We start from the raw sequence: 20254 nt of genomic DNA on the forward strand, positions 1-20254 counted from the left end.
AGTAGCTGGGACTACAGGCGCCTGCCACCACGCCCGGCTAATCTTTTGTATTTTTAGTAGAGACGGGGTTTCACTGTGTTAGCCAGGACGGTCTCGATCTCCTGACCTTTTGATCCGCCCGCCTCGGCCTCCCAAAGTGCTGGGACCACGGGCGTGAGCCACCGCGCCCGGCCTCATCCGCCATTTTCATCCCAACTGGCAGCGCGCCTCGCGGCCTGGGAGCCCCCAACCGATCTCAACGGCCCCGCCAGCGCGTGAGGCCTCGGAAACCGCTCAGAGCCCTGGGCGCGGGGCTGCACCTGCCAAGGATACTCGATGGAACTCGAGGGAGATGATGGTATAGTAATTAGAGTAACAACGTTGACCGCTATTAAGGCTTCGCTTTGCATTGGCTGCCTGGCTTTGAATCTCATATTTCACGTATTTTTTGAGGAGATACTGATATCTGCTAGTAGGATTGGCCCTGAGTACTGCAATGAACAAGTAAAGAACTTTGTTCAGTTAAGGGCCGAAGTTAAGGAATGGGCTAAGGGCCCTGATGCAGTTACAACATGGGATTTTTCAGACACCAGAGAGGCCAGTGCCTTGGAAATAAATGCCTGCGCTGGACAGAAGGACAGTGTAAGATGTCAAAATGCTGGTTCACACACAAAATGAAGAGATCATCATCCCTCTCTGTAGGATCAGTAACCGGAAGAAGGATGCTGTCTCTACACGCTGTTTTTCAGAGGCGTCAACAAGTGCTTTTTCCCCTTCTCTGAGGGAGCCAGAAGTGTGTCTGGTAGGAACCGTGGCTGGGAACCCCAGGTAAAGGTCTACCAAGGCGCAGTGCCAGTGGACAGAGATTAGGTGTACTCCTGAGAGTGGAAGCACAGCCATTTGTCACGCCTTTCAAGATACAGGACAGCAAGACAGGAGGCTCTCCAGCAGAGAGGACTGCAGGCTTTTGCAGGAGAGAAAATCTCAGGTAACTGTCTTTAATTACACAAATATTGATATATTCATGCATTTATTGAGAGCCTACTACGTGTCCGTGTTCCTTGTAAGACAGGAATATCACTATGTTTGCCCTCATAAGAGGTGAGAGGGCGTCCTTTTTGTGACTGTTTCCCTTTTTAGAAAGTACTACAGGCCGGGCGCGGTGGCTTATGCCTTTGTAATCCCAGCACTTTGGGAGGCCGAGACGGGCAGAACACGAGGTCAGGAGATCGAGCCCATCCTGGCTAACATGGTGAAACCCCGTCTCTACTAAAAATGCAAAAAAAATTAGCCGGGCATGGTGGCAGGCCCCTGTAGTCCCAGCTACTTGGGAGGTTGAGGCAGGAGAATGGTGTGAACCAGGGAGGCGGAGCTTGCAGTGAGCCAAAATCAAGCCACTGCACTCCAGCCTGGGTGACAGAGCAAGACTCCCTCTCAAAAAAAAAAAAAAAAAAAAAAAAAAAGAAAGGAAAGTAGTATACGGTCAGTCCCTGACTTGATGGTTCTACTTATGGTATTTTCAACTTATGATGGGTTTAATCAGATGCGACCCCCTTGTAAGTCAAGGAGCATCTGTATAGCAAATTTGAAAGATACGGAAAAGTAGAAGGCAGAACCCTGTAGATTTCCATCCTTAAAACAATTATTCTTAGCATTTTGATGTTTATTTCCAGATTTTGCTATGAAAAAATTTTTTACATTGCTTAAATAAGTACTTAAAAAGAAAAACACATCATGTCCATTTTATGTGATTATAAACTTTCATAATCTTTTTATAATATATTAAATGGTAGAATATTAATTTTACTTTTTGTTGATGTTTGAGTAGTTTCTAGTTTTTTAAAATATAATTTCAACTTTTATTTTAGATTCAGGGGGTACATATGCAGGTTCATTACCTGGGTATATTGCATGATGCTGAGGTGTTGGATACAAATGATCCTGTCACCCAGGTACTGAGCATAATACTCAGTTGTTACTTTTTCAACGCTTTCCCCTTCCTGCCCCACTCTAGTAGTCCCTAGTGTCTATTGTTGCCATCTTTATGTCCATGAGTACCCAGTGTTTAATTCCCACTATAAGTGAGAACATGCGGTATTTGACTTTCTGTTCCTGCTTTAATTTGCAAAGTGTAATGGCTTCCAGCTGCACCCATGTTGCTGCAGAGGACATGATTTCCTCGTTTTTGTATGGATGCATAGTATTCCATGCTGTATATGTACCACAATGTCTTTATCCACTTCACCATTGATAGACACCTCGGTTGATTCCATGTGTTTGCTATTGTGAATAGTGCTGCAACGAACATATGAGTGCATGCATGTTTTTGGGAGAGTGAATAATTTTGGATATATACCCAGAGTGAGAATGTGGGACAGAATGGTGGGTCTGTTTTAAGTTCTTTGAGAAATCCCCAAATTGCTTTCCACAGTGGCTGAAGTAATTTACATTCCTCACAGCAGTGTATAAGCATTCACTTTTTTTCTGTGGCCTCACCAGCACCTGTTGTTTTTTGACTTCTTGGTAGCCATTCTGACGGGTGTGAGATGGTATCTCACTGTGGCTTTAATTTGCATTTCTCTGATGATTAGTAATGCTGAGCATTTTTTCATGTTTGGCAGCTTGTATGTCTTCTTATGAGAAATATCTGTTAATTTTACTTTTTGTTGACATTTGAGCAGTTGCTAATTAAAACATTTAAAAAAATATTTTGCTGACTGTGTTTGTTCGTAATTGTACTTGCTTATAAACTGTCCTATTACAAACTGCAGAAAGCTTTTTTCTAAGTGTTTATTTTCTTACTGCCCTTGGTCTACTACTTTTCTTTTTTTTCAGTTTCCTTAGATAAGTTATCCCCTCGTGTAGTTAACTATTTTAGCACTAACTTAATTCTTTGAATTTTAAGCCAGTGAAACCAACTGATTGCTAAACATCCTCAAGGTAAAAATCTTACGAACTGAACTATCGTCTTCTGTCACCAAGCTGCTTTTCCTCTGATATCCCCATTATTAATTAGTAGCACCAGGACACCCAAGCTAGAAACAGAACAGCTATTCTATGCTTCTCTCTTCATTTTCTCCATAGCTAGTCTACTAATATGTGGATGAGGTGGAAATATATGCTGGGCAAAGAAATCCTAGAATTCTCACTGTTCACTATGCTTCCCCCCAATAGACTTTAAGAACCTTCAGATCATCAGCTGTACTTTGAAGTACATTTTTAATTATATTAGTAATACATGTTCACAATCTGAGTCAAAATTAAAATATTCTCATTGAGGTTAAATGTCCCATTCCAAAACAAAAACAGATATGCAATTCCACATAAAATTTTCTATCTATTGACTTACTTTATATCAATGTAGATTCTTGTTTTCTTACTGAATCCAATTCAGTCTGTTACTATCAATATTTATTTTGATGCCCAAATTGTCATAGATTTAGCTAGTTACTTCAATTTGACTTCTGTGTTCTTTGGATATATCTCTGTTATTTCTTACTTTCTGATACGAAAAAATGTTTCAGGCTCATCGTATACTTTTGCTGCATCAGTCCTGGGTCCAGCCATTTCTCTTAGTACCCCTTGTTCCTTTATTGGAGAATGGTATTTAGAAGTCAAGGTCGGAGTGCTACTTGTGTTCATTATTATTAATCTTAGGTGGTGTTGGTTTTAGGCCCTCTCGATGGACAGAGCTAGTATACACACATGTTCACACATTTAAATCTCAACCTGTTTCTCTACATATCTATGTATCTTGAAAATCATGAATTTACATCAGTACCTCTAGTTGTAATTTAACACTACAGGGTTTATTCTAGTTTTCTTCCTTTCCACATTGGTGACTTCTTTCTCCAACAATGAGAAATCTGGTTCCTATTAGCCTAAACATATTTGCTTATTTAGTCAGTCCTCCTGTCTGTAAGCAATCTCTCATCACCACCATGGCCCTTCAGGTATGGCTGTCCTCTTCCACCCACTTGGGCTTAGACCTCTATGTGCCCAGCAGCTGTGTTATGTAGGCACCCTCCTCAACTCACTGGATATCCAAAACCTGGAACCAGGCAACCTTTCTATGATAAATGCCTATTCACCCTGCTTCGGCTCTTACACTCTGCTCTGGGACACTGCAACAGCTCCTAACTGCTCCCTTCCTCCTCTTTAGGTTTGGATACCTATTTTGCTTGACTTAACTAATGATTATAAGATTGAATTAGGAAGGGAAGAGGAAGAGACATACTGTATTCCCTCCCAGCACCCCACCCCTTATTTTATTGAGGAGTAATTGACATGCAAAAAATGCATGCATTTAAAGTGTACAATTTGAGGAGTTTTGATATACATGAATATGTACATGTTAAATCATTACACTCAAGATAGCAAACACATCCCTATTCCCCCATTCAGTTTGAGGTTTTTTTTTGAATTAAACTTTTTATTTTGAGATAAATATCCATTCATGTGTGGTTGTAAGAAATAATAGAGAGATCTCATGTACACTTAACCCAGTTTCCTCCAGTGGTAACATCTTATAAAATTGTAGTATGATATCACAACCATTGACATTGACATTGAAATAGCCAAGACACAGAACATTTCTCTCACCATGAGAACCCCTCATGTTGCCATTTTATAGACATACCCACTTCCTACCTCCCTCCACTCCATCTAATCTGTTTTCCAATGTTACATTTTTGCCATTTCAGTAAAATTATATATATATATATGTACACATGGAATATATATATATATATATATGGAATCATACAGTACATAATTTTGGGGGAATTTTTTCCCCCTCAGCTTAATTCTTTTGAGTGTCATTTAAGCTGTTGGATTTATCAGTAGTTTATTATTTTTATTCCATGGCATGGGTGTACTGCAATTTGCTTTACCACTCATTAAATGACAATTGGGTTGTTTCCAGTGTTGAGCTGTTATGAATAAAGCTTTCATAAACATTTCTGTACAGTTTTCATGTGAACATAAATCTTCATTTCTTTATGATAAATGACCAGGAGTATGATTGCTGAGTTGTATGATAGTTGCATGTTTAGTTTTTTATGAAGCTGTCAAGCTGTAGCTGTACCGTTTTACATTTCCCTCAGCAGTGTATGAGTGATCCAGTTTCACCTCATCTTTGTCAGCATTTGGTGTTGTCACTATTTTTTAGAAACAAAATGCGTTGCTCTGACAAGTGTGTAGTGATATCTCACTGTGGTTTTAATTTGCATTTTCTGAGTGGCTAATGATGGTGAACCTTTTTCATGTGCTTATTTTCCATCTGTATATCTTCTCTGGTAAAATGTCTCTTCAAGTCTTTTGTCCATGTTCTAGTAGGATTGTTTGCTTTTTTTATTGTTGAGTTGTCAGAGTTCTTAACATATTCTAGATACGACGCCTGTGTTGGATAGATGATTTGTTAAGAGTTTCTCCCAGTCTGTAGCTTCTTTTCATCTTCTCAATAGAGTATTTTACAGAGCAATAGTTTTAAAGTTTGATGAAATTCAACTTAGCCATTTTTTCCTTTCATGAATTGTGCTTTTGTTGTCATGTCTAAGACTCTGCCTGGCCTTTGACCCTGAAGACTTTCTCTTTTTTTTCCCCGAAAGTTTCATGGTTTAGTATTTACATCCAAGTCTGTGATTCATTTTGAATTAATTTTTGTTTAAGGTGTGAGACTTAGGCAGAGGATTTTTTTTTTGCCCCTATGGATATCCATATGCTCAACACTACTGAATTGAATTGAATATGTTTACTCCATTGAATTGTTTTTTGTACTTTGTCAAAAATTCATCGAGCATATTTGTGTGGGTCTATTTCTGGGTTTTCTGTTCTGTTTCACTGGTCTGTGTATCTCTCTGTTAACACTACAGAGTCTTGATTCCTGTAGTTACATAGCAAGTCTTAAAATTAGATAGACTGACTTTTTCTAATTTATTCTTCTTTTCCAAAATTGAGCTGTTCCTGTTCCTTGCCCTTTCTATATAATTTGTAGAATAATCTTGTGTATAAAAATATGCTGAGATTTTGATAGCAACTGTATTAAACATTTGTATAATTAGGGGAGAACTGACATCTTTATATATTAAATCTTCCAACCCATGAACATGCTATACTAAAGCTTTCCATTTATTTAGGTCTTCTGCATTTCATTCATTGGTACTGTGTAGTTTTTAGCATACAAGTCTTGTACATGTTTTATTAGATTTACACTTAAGTATTTTTTTTAGTTATTCCATATGATACTGCACTTTTAAATTTCTTGCCTATGTACTGATTGATAATATATAGAAACAATAGGATTTCGTCTTTATTTTGTATCCTTTGACTTTGCTGAACTAATGTATAACTTCTAGGAGTGTTTTTGCAGATCCCTTGATATGTAAAAGGGAGGTGATCCACCCACCCTGGCCTCCCAAAGTGCTGGGATAAAACTACTGTTTTAAAATACAATTATAAAGGATTTTGCCTCAGAACCTGTTCTGCTTCAGGCTTTTGGGGATCCTGAAAACAGCTGCCTCCAAGTGGCTTATCCCAAGGACAGTGGTCACGATATGAGGGCGAGAGCATTGAGGAGCCTTCCTAGGCAATTGGGAAGATACGAAAGTCCTAAACTAGTAGTTTATCTATACTGAGCATCCTCAAGTGGTAGCATATTACTCTAAGAGCTTTTGGAAAAGACTTCTCCTTGGAGATAATAAAACCAAGTGCAATGTGAAATCTAAGACCAGACTTCTGGGTGACGGTGTAGGTAAATTGGGAAGATGTCATGGGTCCAGGGGTGAGACAGTCTTATCCTACCAGAAGCCACCTCTGCCACCTCCCACAGGCTGCTTAAAATGCTTTGGTAAGAGCTTATTACAAGGCTTGGTGGTAGAATGTGTGAAATGTTTTCCTGGGAGGGATGACATTTTAAACTTTTATTTTATACGTTACTGGTAGTCATAAGTAATATAGTTCTTAAAAGCAGATTTTAAGAGGGGGATAGGGAAAAAAAAACCTATGAAGACACTGATGCTACGAGTGGAAAGTAAAAGTTATCTAAGAGGTGATAGAGTACCAAAAATAGCTTTTCGTTACTTCCCAAATTTGCCAGCTTTTAATGGACAAAGTGAATATTCTTAAATGTATGACTACTTTAATTTGAATATTACAGCATACATTTTACTTTAAGAAATTACATATTGCCGGGCATGGAGGCTCACGCCTGTAATCCCAGGACTTTGGAAGGCCAAGGCGGGCGGATCACGAGGTCAGGAGATTGAGACCATCCTGGCTAACACGGTGAAACCCCATCTGTACTACAAATACAAAAAATTAGCCGGGCGTGGTGGCGGGCGCCTGTAGCCCCAGTGACTCAGGAAGCTGAGGCAGGAGAATGGTGTGAACTCGGGAGGCGGAGCTTGCAGTAAGCCGAGATCGTGCCACTGCACTCCAGCCTGGGCGACAGAACGAGACTCTGTCTCAAAAAAAAAAAAAAAAAAAAGAAAATAAATTACATATTAATATTGTGTAAAGTAGAAGCATTATGAATGTAGAGAATTTGTTCATTAGGGCTCTAATATTTACTACTGTCTGATCTAGAGAAGTCACTTACCCTCTCTGGGCTTCGGTTTCATTCATTGATAAAATAGGCACAATATTCAGAGTAAGATCAAAGTGCCTGTTACAATAAAAACAAATATTAACAATAAAAAAAATAGGTATAATACCTGACCTGCTGACCTCGTAAGTTGTGAAAATGCACTGAGATGGCTGGAAGTAGAATTCTTCATAAAGTAGACAAATTTATTATTTATAGTTGGTGCTAGTGCAGAAAGGATAAGTGGTGTGAAGCACTGTCACTCAATGTCAATGGAATTTACTGTTGGTGGTACAGAAAAAGAAAATAAATATATCTCTAGTCTCTTGTTCCTTTACATTTTGAAGGCGCTTCTACCAGGTTCAGAAAAGGAATCTTATTAGCATTTGGGGAAAAGCCTTTTTACTGAAACTTCTGGTAGGTTTCAACTGTAGGCATACATATGTTTGTAAAGATATCTAGCCAATGAATGACAGTTTAAAAGAGAGAAGCTGTTCTTTGACCATCTCCTCAAAGAATCATTAATCCATATTAGAAAATTGGAGAGAGTGCACATGCAGGGATTTTTTGCTAAAGAGCATGATGTGTCTGAGGAGTTATGACTCACGGTATCTCTGTTCCAGAGATCACTTGGCGATTGTAAATGCTGGAGGCGGGGGAACCTCTCCTCTGCATTTGTATACCTCTTGAGCTGTGTAGAATTAATCGCTCCAACTGCACCAGGAGGTAAATGGCAGAGCCCGTGGCTTACAGATGCTTGTGTCTCCTAGTTTCCAGCAGTAAGTATTTATTAGATGAAAACTTGGCTGAGACTGCATATTAAAGAGAAGAGGAAGGGGCATCTCTTGGCAGATTTTATCCTCAAGGCAGGTTACCTGCTCCTGCATAATTGAAAAGAGACCTGGCCTGGCTTGGAGGCTGTCTTAGCCCTTCAAAAGAGATCAACAAACAGTGGTGGCCAATGGGTGTCAAATAAAGAGCTTTATAGTGTTAAAAGAAACTTCAGACAAATTAAATTTAAAGGAGTTTGAGCAATGAATGATTTGTGAATTGGGCAGCCCCCAGAATCAGAGCAGATTCACAGAGACTCCACGGGTGCCTCGTGGTTAGAACAAATTTATAGACAAAAAAGGTAAAGTGATGTATAGGAATTGGAAGTGAGGTACAGAAAGAGTGAGATTGGTTACAGCTTGGCGTTTGCCTTATTTGAACACAGTTTGAACATTCAGCAGTCTGTGAGTGGTTGAATTATGGCCTCTGGGATTGGCCAACACTCAGCTGTTGTTACAGGTGCATACTATTGAGTTAGGTTTTCAATTTGTCTGACTATTAAGCTAGGTTACAGTTCATCCCCAAGGACTCAAATATAGAAGTATGGAGTCCTTCTCAAGCCATACTTACTTTGCTTTAACAATAGTTTAAGAAAGACATAAGAAATTAAAAGACAGTTTAGAGGACAGCTGTCATGATAAAGAGTTTAGAAAAGAATGTGTAGGAAGATGCGTTAGGGGTGGGGGATATTGGAATTATTTAAACTGACAAGAGTCACCCGAATAAAGTATGACAGGCAGTTGGTATTTGGACATTTGCAGAAGTGATTATATAGAATATAGAGCAGATGTTCTCAAGTTTTTTTGGATGCCAAGGCACTCGGGAAAAGATCACATTTACATGACCCACAGTGTAGTCAGGTGAGGTTGCTTAAGACTACATTCTGCTCTAAGGCTTTGACACACCTAAGTCTCAGTCTGCTACCAAACACTGATGGGATCAGTAGTATCATCCAAAATACCAGCAGGATGACTTAATAGTAGAAAGGAGAGCCTCATTGCTCTTATCAGTTTGCAAGCCAGGAAGGGACAGCATCCAGTGTGGAATGAAGGTGCTCTCTGTTGGAATAGGGGAAGGACAGGTTGTGTTTTACATTCATATTCATACACACTCAACAAGTTTTGGGGGAGAAGCTATACATACTTCTGTGGGAGCTGAGCACACCACAATGAGTAAATATATGTATCATACATCCCATGTTCACTTTGGAATGGGGTTTTAGCACTAAAATGAGGTAGAATTTGGTCCTTTACATCATAAGGTAAACTATGGGACACAAAGGTGGTTTGTATGCAGCCTCTATAAGCTGGCAGATACTGGCAATCTGTAATATTAGTAGCTTATCAGAAAAGAATGTTTGTAAGGCCGGTCCTCTGTCCGATCAGAGCTGATAGCTCGTTTGGTTAGAGGCAGTCTATTTATAGAAAGTTAGAAATTTGCCATGCCATCCAGGCCCTGAACCCTTGACCCATAGGTAACTTGGTTTCCTTACCCTTAGGGCCTGTCTTAGTTGATAAAGGGGCATCTATTTTGGTCTTTTAGGTCATAATAGCTTAGCGCACTGTAACGTATCCCTGCTTTAAGGGAGTTGCATACTTGTTACCAAATTGATGTGGGGGGCTGGGACTGTCTGTATTTGAGGGAGAGTTAGAAATGTGGGGTCAAAATGACAAATAAGATTGAAATAAAAGGAGGAACTAATTGATTCTGGATTTGAAAATACTGATTGATTTGTCACAGGATGGGTGTGTGGGTGTGTTTGTAAAGAAAAGAACTTTTATCTGAGGCATGTGAGTCCTCTTAAGTTATCAGGCCTAGAGAGACGTTAAAATGAGACAGAAATCACAGCCCTATTTCCTCCTTGAGCTATGTATTCATCTCTTGAAACTGCTTGCTATTGCCACATGGAGCTATATAGTAACCCAATGATGCCACACCTGACAGTATAACCCACCCCATACAGCTTAACAATGTATAGCCAATCACTAATCCATGTCGCTTCTGTAAACCAATGAGAATTCCTGATTACAACTTTGTATCAGCCCACTCCTTGACCTCTTTTTTTGACTTTGAAAACCCACTCATAACTGCTGCTAATTGGAGTGTATATTCAGGGGGACTTGCATCTGTGTTCCCAGGTCGCAATCCTCAAGCTTGACCCAAATGAACTCTGTGTTTATAATGATTTGCCTCAACTTCTTCCTTTTAGGTCGATGTGTATGTGTGTTTGTGTAGAGAGTATGTTCCAAAAGTGCTTGAACAGTTTAAACCTCACTAACTTCAGAAAAGTAAGTTCTATAAATTAACCCCCAAGATCCCTTGAAGTTTTAATTATATATATTTATTGTACACTTATTTTTGTTTTATAGATGTTAAATAATGCATTATTAGTGAAACCATGCCCCAGAGAGTTGAAGAAAACAGTGACTAATGAAATGAATCAGTTTACAGGATAGGCGATTAAAAAACAACAACAACAATAACTTACTAAAATGCCAAAACTCTCCCTGCTTCTGAGATTAAAAAACTGGCTAAAATGACTTAAAACTATTAAGGCCAACTGGAGTTGGCACAGAACAAGCTGGCTGATGTCACAGCCCAAATTTCTGCCACGTTTCAACCAACTCCCCACAAATGTGCACATGGAATACATGAGGCAGCGTTAAACAGAACTGTGCATGCGGAGGACTTACAGACCTCCGCTTTCCTTCCACCAATCAACTATTAATTCCAGAGGCCACTCCCTAAACTTTTTCTAATAAAATGACCCCATGAAAGCCAGCACAGGGGACAGGTTTGATCTGGACTCCTGTCTTATTGTTCGTTAATTTACAATAAAAACCTTCTTTTCTCAAAAACCCAAATTGGGCAGTGAGCTTCTTTTCCTTGATAACATTAGTTTTAATCATTTGAGACAGTCACTCTGATTGGAAATAGTAAAAACTGACTTCAAAACAAAAAATGTAATGTTCAACATTCACAAAACAAAGCAAGTATAAAGGAAATTTAAGTTTTATATCTGCATTTATGTAAGGCAGAAACATTCTGTAGGTAAGATGGATTTGAGGACATATGTGATCCTGAGAGTGGCAATGCCTGGGTACAACAAATATTCCAGGCAGTATTTCAGGCTTTCAAGGCAGTGTGGTTGGTGGGGTCCAAGTTAAGGGCTCCAAACAGTAAAGCGGGACTTGGGTAATGCCTGGTTTACTGTTGGAACAAACCAAAAATTCCACTAAGATAAATATATGACATGAAAAGGGATGGAGTTGGGAAATGGAGTGGCAAGGTAGGGCAGAGGGACCTAGAGGGCCCAGGAGAGTCAGCTGGGCTGGTGGGGTTGGGGCTGTGGACACATCCTCCTCTTGTTGCTCCCTCCACCCTCAGAAACCCTCTGTGACTCTTCCATGCTCTGTGATGCAGGCCTGTGCTTATAGTTAAGCCTGGGCACCCTCAGTGCTCAGTTGCTTCAGGCAGCTCAGCTATTCAGACCATGGAGAATATCCTCTGTTTTCTGAACAGCTATACTGAGACAGGGCTGAGCCCTAACTCACATTGCTTGGATATCGACCCCAACTTCATCTGCTTGAGTGGGTTGGGGTTGTTTATACTGTACTTGTTCTACGTCGTATTGACCCTGTATTCGTCACCCACCGAAAAAAATAATGACATCCAAAAGGTAAGGAACTGTGGGTGAACACCCAAGAGAGATGCCCTATTGTTGTTTCCCAATCCTATTCCAACATTTCTAAATAAGTTTGGTTGGTACAGAGACATGTTTTAGATGGGAAGTCTGAAGAGAGGATAGAACTTCACTCTTCTATGGAAGAGGTTGGGCAGACATAGGGGTTCGGGAGGACTAAGGTTTCCATCTGAAGCTCATAGTTTTCCATGTGAAGCTACCTATCTGGCTGTGGTGGAGAGTTCCAGGATAAAATCCCAAACACAGTAATTCTGTGGTCCCAGATGGGATTATTTAGAGATTGTGGGCTCTCTGCTGAAATTTGATCATGAGTCAGATTCCCATGTCACCTGTCACTTGACCAAGTCTTCCTTCATGTTGGGCTGACCCGAGGAGTAATGCTGAGAGTCTCTGAGCAGAGGCTGGAGCTATAGGCCTGTCTCCGTGACACTTGTCCCATGAGGGAGCACAGATGTGACTGTTGACCTCTGAGTCTTTGCCCTCCTTCAGAATTGCTAACTGAGTACATCAAGTGTGGCTCTGACAGCAAAATCTTCTTTGAGGATTTTTCAGAGAAGGAAAAATGGGAACTATTTTATCACCATTAAAAATTGATAACAGGAACATATTTCTATTAATTAAAGAGTAATATTCTTGTATAATGAATGAATGAATGAATGAATGAGCTTCATAGAGAGTGAGAGAAGTGAGTCCCAGCCTGTCATTATCTGTCTTTTGTTCTCAGCATCAGGGCAGAGCCAGGAGGAGAAGGAAAGTTGGGACATTCAAAGGTAATGTCAGCCTGCTCTATCTGAGCTTCAGGGGTGACCCTTTCTGTCTCTTTCATGATGACTCAGTCCCATGATTTCTTAGAATGTCAGTTACTAGATGCAGTCTTAGAAAACAGAGCCCTCAGAAGACAGGCACCTGGGAAAGCAATCAGACCTGAGACACTGCTCAGAGGCCCTGCTCTGCCCATTTATGGGCATGACAAAGTGATGGACCTGAGCAATGGGTGTTGCCCAATTGGTGGCCAACTGAGATATCGAGGAAGGACTACTGGTGGGCTTGGAGTCAGAGCTTCTGTCTCACAACTTTGCATACGTACTTTGACTTCCTCAATGCTCGGATTCCTCCTGGAGGTAACCACTGATGTCTGTGTTTCAAGCGGTGGTTTTGAGCATCACATGGGGTAATGTATGTGAAAGGACTTTACTAATGATGCCACATACACATGTGAACTTGTGAATATTATCAATGACTATTTGCCCTTTTCTACTGATTCTTGGGGCTCTCAGAGTTTAATATCCCAAGGGTCTTCCACAGATTGACTTCTGTATGAGGCGTGTGCCTCTATCTTCATTGCATATAACATACTATTCTGGTTTCCCAGACTGGAAAAGTTTCCAGAGAGAAGAGGAAGAGGAAAGGAAGCTGCTTTCTCTTCTGAAAAGGTGATTAATCTTTCCCTTTGTGTCCTGTTCCCACCCCACTCCCTCTTCTTTAGTACGTTCTATTCATTTCAGGGATTCCTTGTAGCCTGCTGTAGTTGTGGGAGTGGGTAGCCATAGGAATGGGTATGTGAATGAATGTGTTGGGGAGAGGCTATAGTGAGGTCATAGGACCTCATATATGGTGAGGTCATGGGTTGGGGGCAATGTGATGTGGGCAGCAGGCTTTAGGGAGCCCACCCCTGCCAGGCTAACAAATCTCCTTTCCTTGTTCTGGTCCTGACTGCAGCTTTGGACCTCCTGTTTCCTGCAGTCCTCTGGGCCAGCATCATGATACCAACCACTTTCGTCGACTGTTATGCCCAGACCCCATCTGTCGGGTGTGTAACAGAGCAACTGCTGATATCCAGCAACTGCTGTCTTGGGAGTCCCTGAAAGATGCTGCTCCCTCTGTGTCTCCTTTGGCTTCTTCAGCTTCTGCGACTGAGTCATCATTCGCTCTGGCTTCCACCCCCTCAGCAACCCCTCCAGAAGACCTAATACTGTCCCCTCGGCCTAAGCCCTCTCCACCGCCCCCCTTAATTCTCTCACCTGACCTGATCACCACCGTAGCTGACTTATTTTCACCCTCACCACTGAGGGACCCTCTGCCACCACAGCCTGTTTCTCCCTTGGATTCCAAGTTTGCCATAGACCATTCCCCACCCCAACAGCTTCCCTTTCCCCTTCTCCCACCACATCACATTGAGAGAGTGGAGCCCAGCCTCCAGCCTGAGGCCAGTTTGTCTCTGAACACCATCTTTTCATTTGGCTCCACCCTATGCCAAGATATTTCGCGGGCCATGAATCCCATTGATTCTTGTGCTCGTCATCACGGACCACCAATCCCATCTGCTTTACCACTGGAAGATTGCACTGTGACTCAGTCTAAATCAAGTCTCACCATCTTGAAGACTTTTCCGGAAATGTTATCTCTAGGTGGCTCTGGTGGGTCATCCACCTCTGCCCCAACAATCAAAGGCATTGACCATTCACACCCTGCATCTTCAGAATTCTCCTGGTGGCAGCCTCATGCCAAGGACTCTTTTTTCTCCAATTTTGTGCCATCTGATTTCATGGAGGAGCTTCTTACCCTTCATTCTTCTGAGGCCTTTTTAGGGGGGCACTCTGTGGCCAACCTCATAGAGCCTGTTAACATCTCATTTCTCAGCCATGACATTCTGGCACTCCTGGAGAGACAAGTCAAAAAAAGGGGTGAATTCCTGATGTGGAAAGAAAATGGAAAGAAAGCAGGATCATTCCCAAAACAACTTAGGCCAAACTACCAACTAAATTCCTCACGGAATATGTTAACCTCAATTGCTGTTAAGCATGACTTGGCAGAATCCTTTCCTTTTTGGGCCAGTAAAGGCAAACTAGAATGGCAGCACATCCATCAGCAGCCTCCATACTCTAAGTGCTTTGAAGACCATTTAGAGCAAAAATATGTCCAGCTCTTCTGGGGTCTCCCATCTTTGCACAGCGAGTCTCTGCATCCTACTGTTCTTGTCCAACGTGGCCATTCCTCCATGTTTGTATTCTTCAATGGCATTACAAATACATCTATATCCTATGAATCCCCAGTACTTCCCCCTCCCCAACCTCTGTCCTTGCCTAGTACCCAACCACTACCCTTGCCTCAAACCCTGCCCCGAGGTCAGTCCCCACATCTCACTCAGGTGAAGTCCCAGGCTCAACATCAATCCCCATTCCCAGCCCGACTACCTAGTCCTCTATTCCTGATTAGGATCTGTGGAGTGTGTTTTCATAGACCCCAGAACGAGGCACGGTCTCTTTTGCCATCTGAAATTAACCATCTGGAGTGGAATGTGTTGCAGAAAGTGCAGGAAAGTGTGTGGGGCTTACCCTCTGTGGTTCAAAAATCCCAGGAAGACTTTTGTCCTCCAGCTCCCAATCCTGAATTGGTCAGAAAGTCCTTCAAGGTCCATGTTCCGATCTCCATCATTCCTGGAGATTTTCCACTCAGCTCTGAGGTAAGGAAGAAACTAGAGCAACACATTCGAAAGAGGCTCATCCAGTGCAGATGGGGCCTGCTCCGCAGAATCCATGAGTCTCTGTCACTGCTACGTCCTCAGAGCAAAATTTCAGAGCTATCTGTGTCAGAGAGCATTCATGGACCGTTAAATATCTCTTTGGTTGAGGGTCAGAGGTGCAATGTTCTAAAGAAGTCCGCATCAAGCTTCCCTGGAAGCTTCCACGAGAGGAGCTCAAATATGCTTTCCATGGAGAATGTGGGGAATTATCAGGGATACAGCCAGGAGACTGCCCCAAAAGATCACCTGTTGCATGATCCGGAGACATCTTCAGACAAGGATCTGAGGTCTAACTCTGAGAGAGACCTAGAAACTCATATGATGCATCTGTCAGGGAATGACTCAGGGGTGAGACTAGGTCAGAAACAACTTGAAAATGCCCTGACAGTACATTTGAGCAAGAAATTTAAGGAAATCAATGAGGGTCGAATGCCTGGGACTGTGCATAGTTCATGGCACTCAGTCAAGCAGACAATGTCTCTTCCTGAGAAATCCCAAAGCCAAATTAAACATCGAAATCTGGTAACATTGGTGAGTGAGGACCACTGCGTTGATACTTCCCAGGAGATTTCCTTCCTTAGTTCCAAGAAACAAAAGATGTTGGAAGCCCATATTAAAACTTTCCGTATGAGGATGCTGTGGGGCCTTCCCCTCAAGGTCCTTGAATCCATAGAAATCTTCAAATCGAAAGCGGACCTTTCCACTTCCTTTTCCCATTTCGACCTTCCCTCCTCAGCCACCTTCATCTCTCGGGGAGATTCCAAAGATGGGGTCTCTAAGTCCCGTAGACGAAGCACTTTTCAAGGAGAAAAGTTGGGAACAACAAGCTCAGTCCCCATCCTTGATCGTCCTCACCCTGTCTCCTCACCTGTCGGCCAAGAAGGGCAGGGGACCCTGAGAAGACAATTTTCTGATACGGACCATGACCTTATAGAGACAGATTCCAAAGATGGGGCCTCCACATCCCTTAGAAGAGGTACTACAGATTTTCAAAGCGAAAAATTAGAATCAACAAGCTCATTCCCCATCCTCGGTCATTCTTACCTTGTCACTTCACCTGTCAACCAAGAAAAGCAGGGGACCCTGAGAAGAGAATTCTCTGATACTGACAATGATCTTACAGAAAGTGTCCGGACAACGGAGGATGGCAGACAGACTTTTCTGCCCCCGCCACACAGCATCGTAGACGAAGTCAGTCAGAAACAGACTGTACTGGCCAGTAGATGCAGCGCAGAGCTGCCCATAACGCAAGCTGGAGCTGGCTGTGAGTCATGGGATAAGAGAAAGAGTTCCTTTCATAATGTAGACAGGCTTCAAGGCAGTAGAAAGACCTTTCCTGTCACCAGTGCTCTTCAATCACAAACTAGGAACAACTTGACAACCAGCAAGTCGGGAAGCTGCTCACTGGCAAATGTGAAAGCAAGCACTTCCAATGAAACTGAAATTTTCCCACCAAGAATATCAGTTCCTCAAGATCCTAAATCATCATACCTTAAAAATCAGATGTTGAGCCAGTTAAAGTTGGTCCAGAGGAAGCATAGCCAACCTCAGAGCCATTTCACTGACATGTCTTTTGCCTTAGATAACTTGAGTTCCAAGGACTTACTGACTAATTCCCAGGGCATCTCGAGTGGGGACATGGGAACTTCCCAGGTGGTGCATGTCCACTTGGAGGACAGAGGAATCCGTGTGGCACAGAAGCAGGAGCCCAGGGTCCCTACCTGTGTCTTACAGAAGTGTCAAGTTAAGAATTTCCCACCAGCTGTAAACAGAGTGAGTCCTGTGAGACCCAAAGGAGGAGAGCTTGATGGAGGGGATGCAGGGCTGGGGACATCCCAACGCAGGAGAAAGAAACTCCCTGTTCATAACAAGACATCAGGGGAGGTGCTTGGGAGCAAATCTTCCCCAACCTTGAAAACACAGCCTCCTCCTGAAAACCTTTCCAGAAAATGGATGAAGACCTTTTTGCAGTGGTTTAATAAACCCAGCATATCATATAAAGAACAAGAAAGTTCCTGGGAAAAGGGTAGCTCCCTGTCATCATGTGTGCAGAATATTTGTCGAGTTACAAGAGCTGCCTTTACTGGGACTACTGAAGCTCAGAAAATTAGGAAAGACACTAGGGAGTTCCTAGAAGAGAAGCTGGGGCATAGGCATGGGATAGATATCACCTGTCCCCGAGAGCCCCTTTCCTTCCCAGTGGGGCTTGGGAAAGCTCAGCACAACCCAGAAGTGCATGTCAGAGCAGAGCCTGTCCAGGGCTATCCCTGCAACTACAGGGCTCCCTCCTGCAAAGTGACACGTACCAAATCTTGCAGCCAACAAGCTATCTTTGTTGGCCAGAATTATCCTACAAGGATTAGACAGATCATAGACAAGGACAGACAGCCCCAGAAAGTTGAGGCATTTAAGGGGAAGATATTGTGTCAAAGCCATCCCCAATCCATGCCCCACAGGAAGCCTGTGCCACATCCAAACCCCACTTGCCGGCGTCAGGTCAGCCTGGTGTGTCCAGCCGTCCCAACCAGTGCTAAAAGCCCTGTGTTTAGTGATGTGCCTTTCCTAACTGGGCAGAAAATGCTTCCAAAGCATTTCCAGGGAGGAAAATTTCCCCCCACAAAATAATTCAATCCTTGTTGAGAATCTTGATTCTCCCCAATAAATGTTCTAACAAGAAGGATGTCTTTTCTGTGTATTGTGTTGTGGGGTATGGGTTTTGGGTAACCGAAGCTAGTGGTTAGGGAAAGGCGGGGTTAGCTCAGCTCTTACTGACTCCCTTCTTTGACTTTTCAAATGTGCCGAACCCCCTGGAGCTGTTGTGGCGGAATGAGTATCATGTGCCTCCAAAAGCCCCTTCTCTCCCTGATGAAGTCCAAGGAGATGAGGTCTTTCCTACCTCTTTGCTTGAGACTTAACTGCTATTGTATGGCGGCCTTCACCTTCCTCCCCATTCACTGCTTCATATCCTTTAGAGCAGTGAGGAAGGCAGCCCTTCCATATCTGAAGACAGGGTGAAGGACAGGTATATTTTTCAGAAATAGTGGTTTAAGCACTGTTTAAAAAAAGTTGTCACAGACCACAGTATGTTATAGGTTGGTGGGAGTGTTTGGGATATTGCTGGTTGGGGTAGAGTGTCAGGAACACTGTGGATGCTGCTTAAGAATTTGACAAGCAGGGCATGCTCATGATTTAGGGAGGCATATTTAATTTAATTTAATAATTTATAATAATAATTTATATAATAATAATAATTTATATAATAATAATAATTTATAATAATTTAATTATTTAATAATAATTTAATTTAATTTAATTTAATTTAATTTTTTGAGACAGGGTCTCACTCTCTCACCCAGGCTGGAGTGCTGTGGCATGAGTTCGGCTTACTGCAACCTCAACCTCCCAAGCTAAAGCGATCTTCCCACCTTTGCCTCCCTAGTAGCTGGTACTACAGCCTTGCACCACCATGCCTGGCTAATTTTTTGTACTTTTTGTAGAGATGGGGTTTTGCCATGTTGCCCAGGCTGGTGTCAAACTCCTGAGCTCAAGCTATCCACCTGCCTCGGCCTCCCAAAGTGCTAGGATTACAGGCATGAGCCATTGCACCTGACCTATAAATTTTTTTTCAACTATCAAACTTAGTTTAGAAGACTCAAGAGAAGAAGGAAAGTCAATTGTATTTACCCATGTTGTTGCTTACTCTTTTCTTTTTTCCTTCCAGGTATTCCGTGATTCCTACTTTTGTCATTTGATTTCTGTTTAGAGAACTTCTTTAGTCATTTTCTTTTGTTAAGGATAGATCTGCTGGCAACAAATTCTCTTAGTTTCCCTTCATCTGAGAATGCACTGATTTTCCCTTCACTCTTGAAGGATATTTTCACTGAATATAATATTCTGCTTTCAGAAGTATTTTATTGCAACATTTGAAAAATGTCATACCACTTGCTTCTGGTCTTCATGAGTTCTGATGAGGAATTAACTATCTTGGATTTGTTTTTCCTGTAAAGGTAAAGTGTCATTTCTTTAGTTGCTTTGAATATTTTTCCTTTGTTTTTAACTTTTCAAGAAGGTTTTATCTATAATTTGTCTTGATATGGATTTCTTTTTTTTTCTTTCTCTTTTCTTTTCTTTTCTTTTTTTTTTTTTTTTTTTTTTTGAGACAGAGTCTCGCTCTGTTGCCCAGGCTGGAGTACAGTGGTGCAATCTCGGCTCACTGCAAGCTCTGCCTTCCGTGTTCACGCCGTTCTCCTGCCTCAGCCTCCCGAGTAGCTCGGACTACAGGCGCCCGCCATCATGACCGGCCAATTTGTGTGTGTGTGTGTTTTTAGTAGAGATGGGGTTTCACCGTGTTAGCCAGGATGGTGTCGATCTCCTGACCTTGTGATCTGCCTGTCTCGGCCTCCTGAAGTGCTGGGATTACGGGCGTGAGCCACTGCGCACGGCCTTGATATGGATTTCTTTTCTTTGAAACAGTGTCTTGCTCTGCTGCCCTCGCTGGAGTGCAGTGGCACAGTTAGTGCTCACTGCAGCCTCTACCTCCTGGGCTCAAGTGATCTTTCCATCTCAGCCCCATGAGTAGCTGGGACCACAGGGGCACGTCACCTCGCCTGGCTGCTTTTTCTTTTATTTTTTGTAG

At 42.2% G+C, this 20254-nt stretch overlaps 1 protein-coding gene across 2 annotated transcripts; it reads left to right on the forward strand.

The window, feature by feature from the left end:
* Positions 1-333: 333 nt before the first annotated feature.
* LOC100994753 (spermatogenesis-associated protein 31D1) lies at positions 334-18287 on the forward strand. Of its 2 annotated transcripts, XM_055091930.2 has the most exons (6): positions 334-967; positions 8185-8340; positions 10602-10680; positions 12820-12865; positions 13468-13528; positions 13815-18287. In XM_055091930.2, the coding sequence occupies exons 2-6, from the start codon at positions 8315-8317 to the stop codon at positions 18241-18243; spliced, it is 4641 nt and encodes a 1546-aa protein (XP_054947905.1). In that variant the 5' UTR covers positions 334-967; positions 8185-8314; the 3' UTR covers positions 18244-18287. The 2 variants fall into 2 exon arrangements, with proteins under 2 accessions (XP_054947905.1, XP_054947904.1); XM_055091929.2 differs by lacking the exons at positions 334-967; positions 8185-8340; positions 10602-10680 and adding an exon at positions 11832-12071.
* The last annotated feature ends 1967 nt before the right edge of the window (positions 18288-20254 follow it).

This window comes from Pan paniscus, chromosome 11 (genome assembly GCF_029289425.2).
Source record: "Pan paniscus chromosome 11, NHGRI_mPanPan1-v2.0_pri, whole genome shotgun sequence".
Lineage (NCBI taxonomy): Eukaryota > Metazoa > Chordata > Mammalia > Primates > Hominidae > Pan > Pan paniscus.

Coding starts and splice junctions, on each gene's coding strand:
- LOC100994753 (XM_055091929.2), top strand. CDS start 11,886: ATGGAGAATATCCTCTGTTTTCTGAACAGCTATACTGAGACAGGGCTG. Junction 12,866..13,467: donor GAAAGTTGGGACATTCAAAG/GTAATGTCAGCC, acceptor CTGGTTTCCCAG/ACTGGAAAAGTTTCCAGAGA. Junction 13,529..13,814: donor CTGCTTTCTCTTCTGAAAAG/GTGATTAATCTT, acceptor TCCTGACTGCAG/CTTTGGACCTCCTGTTTCCT.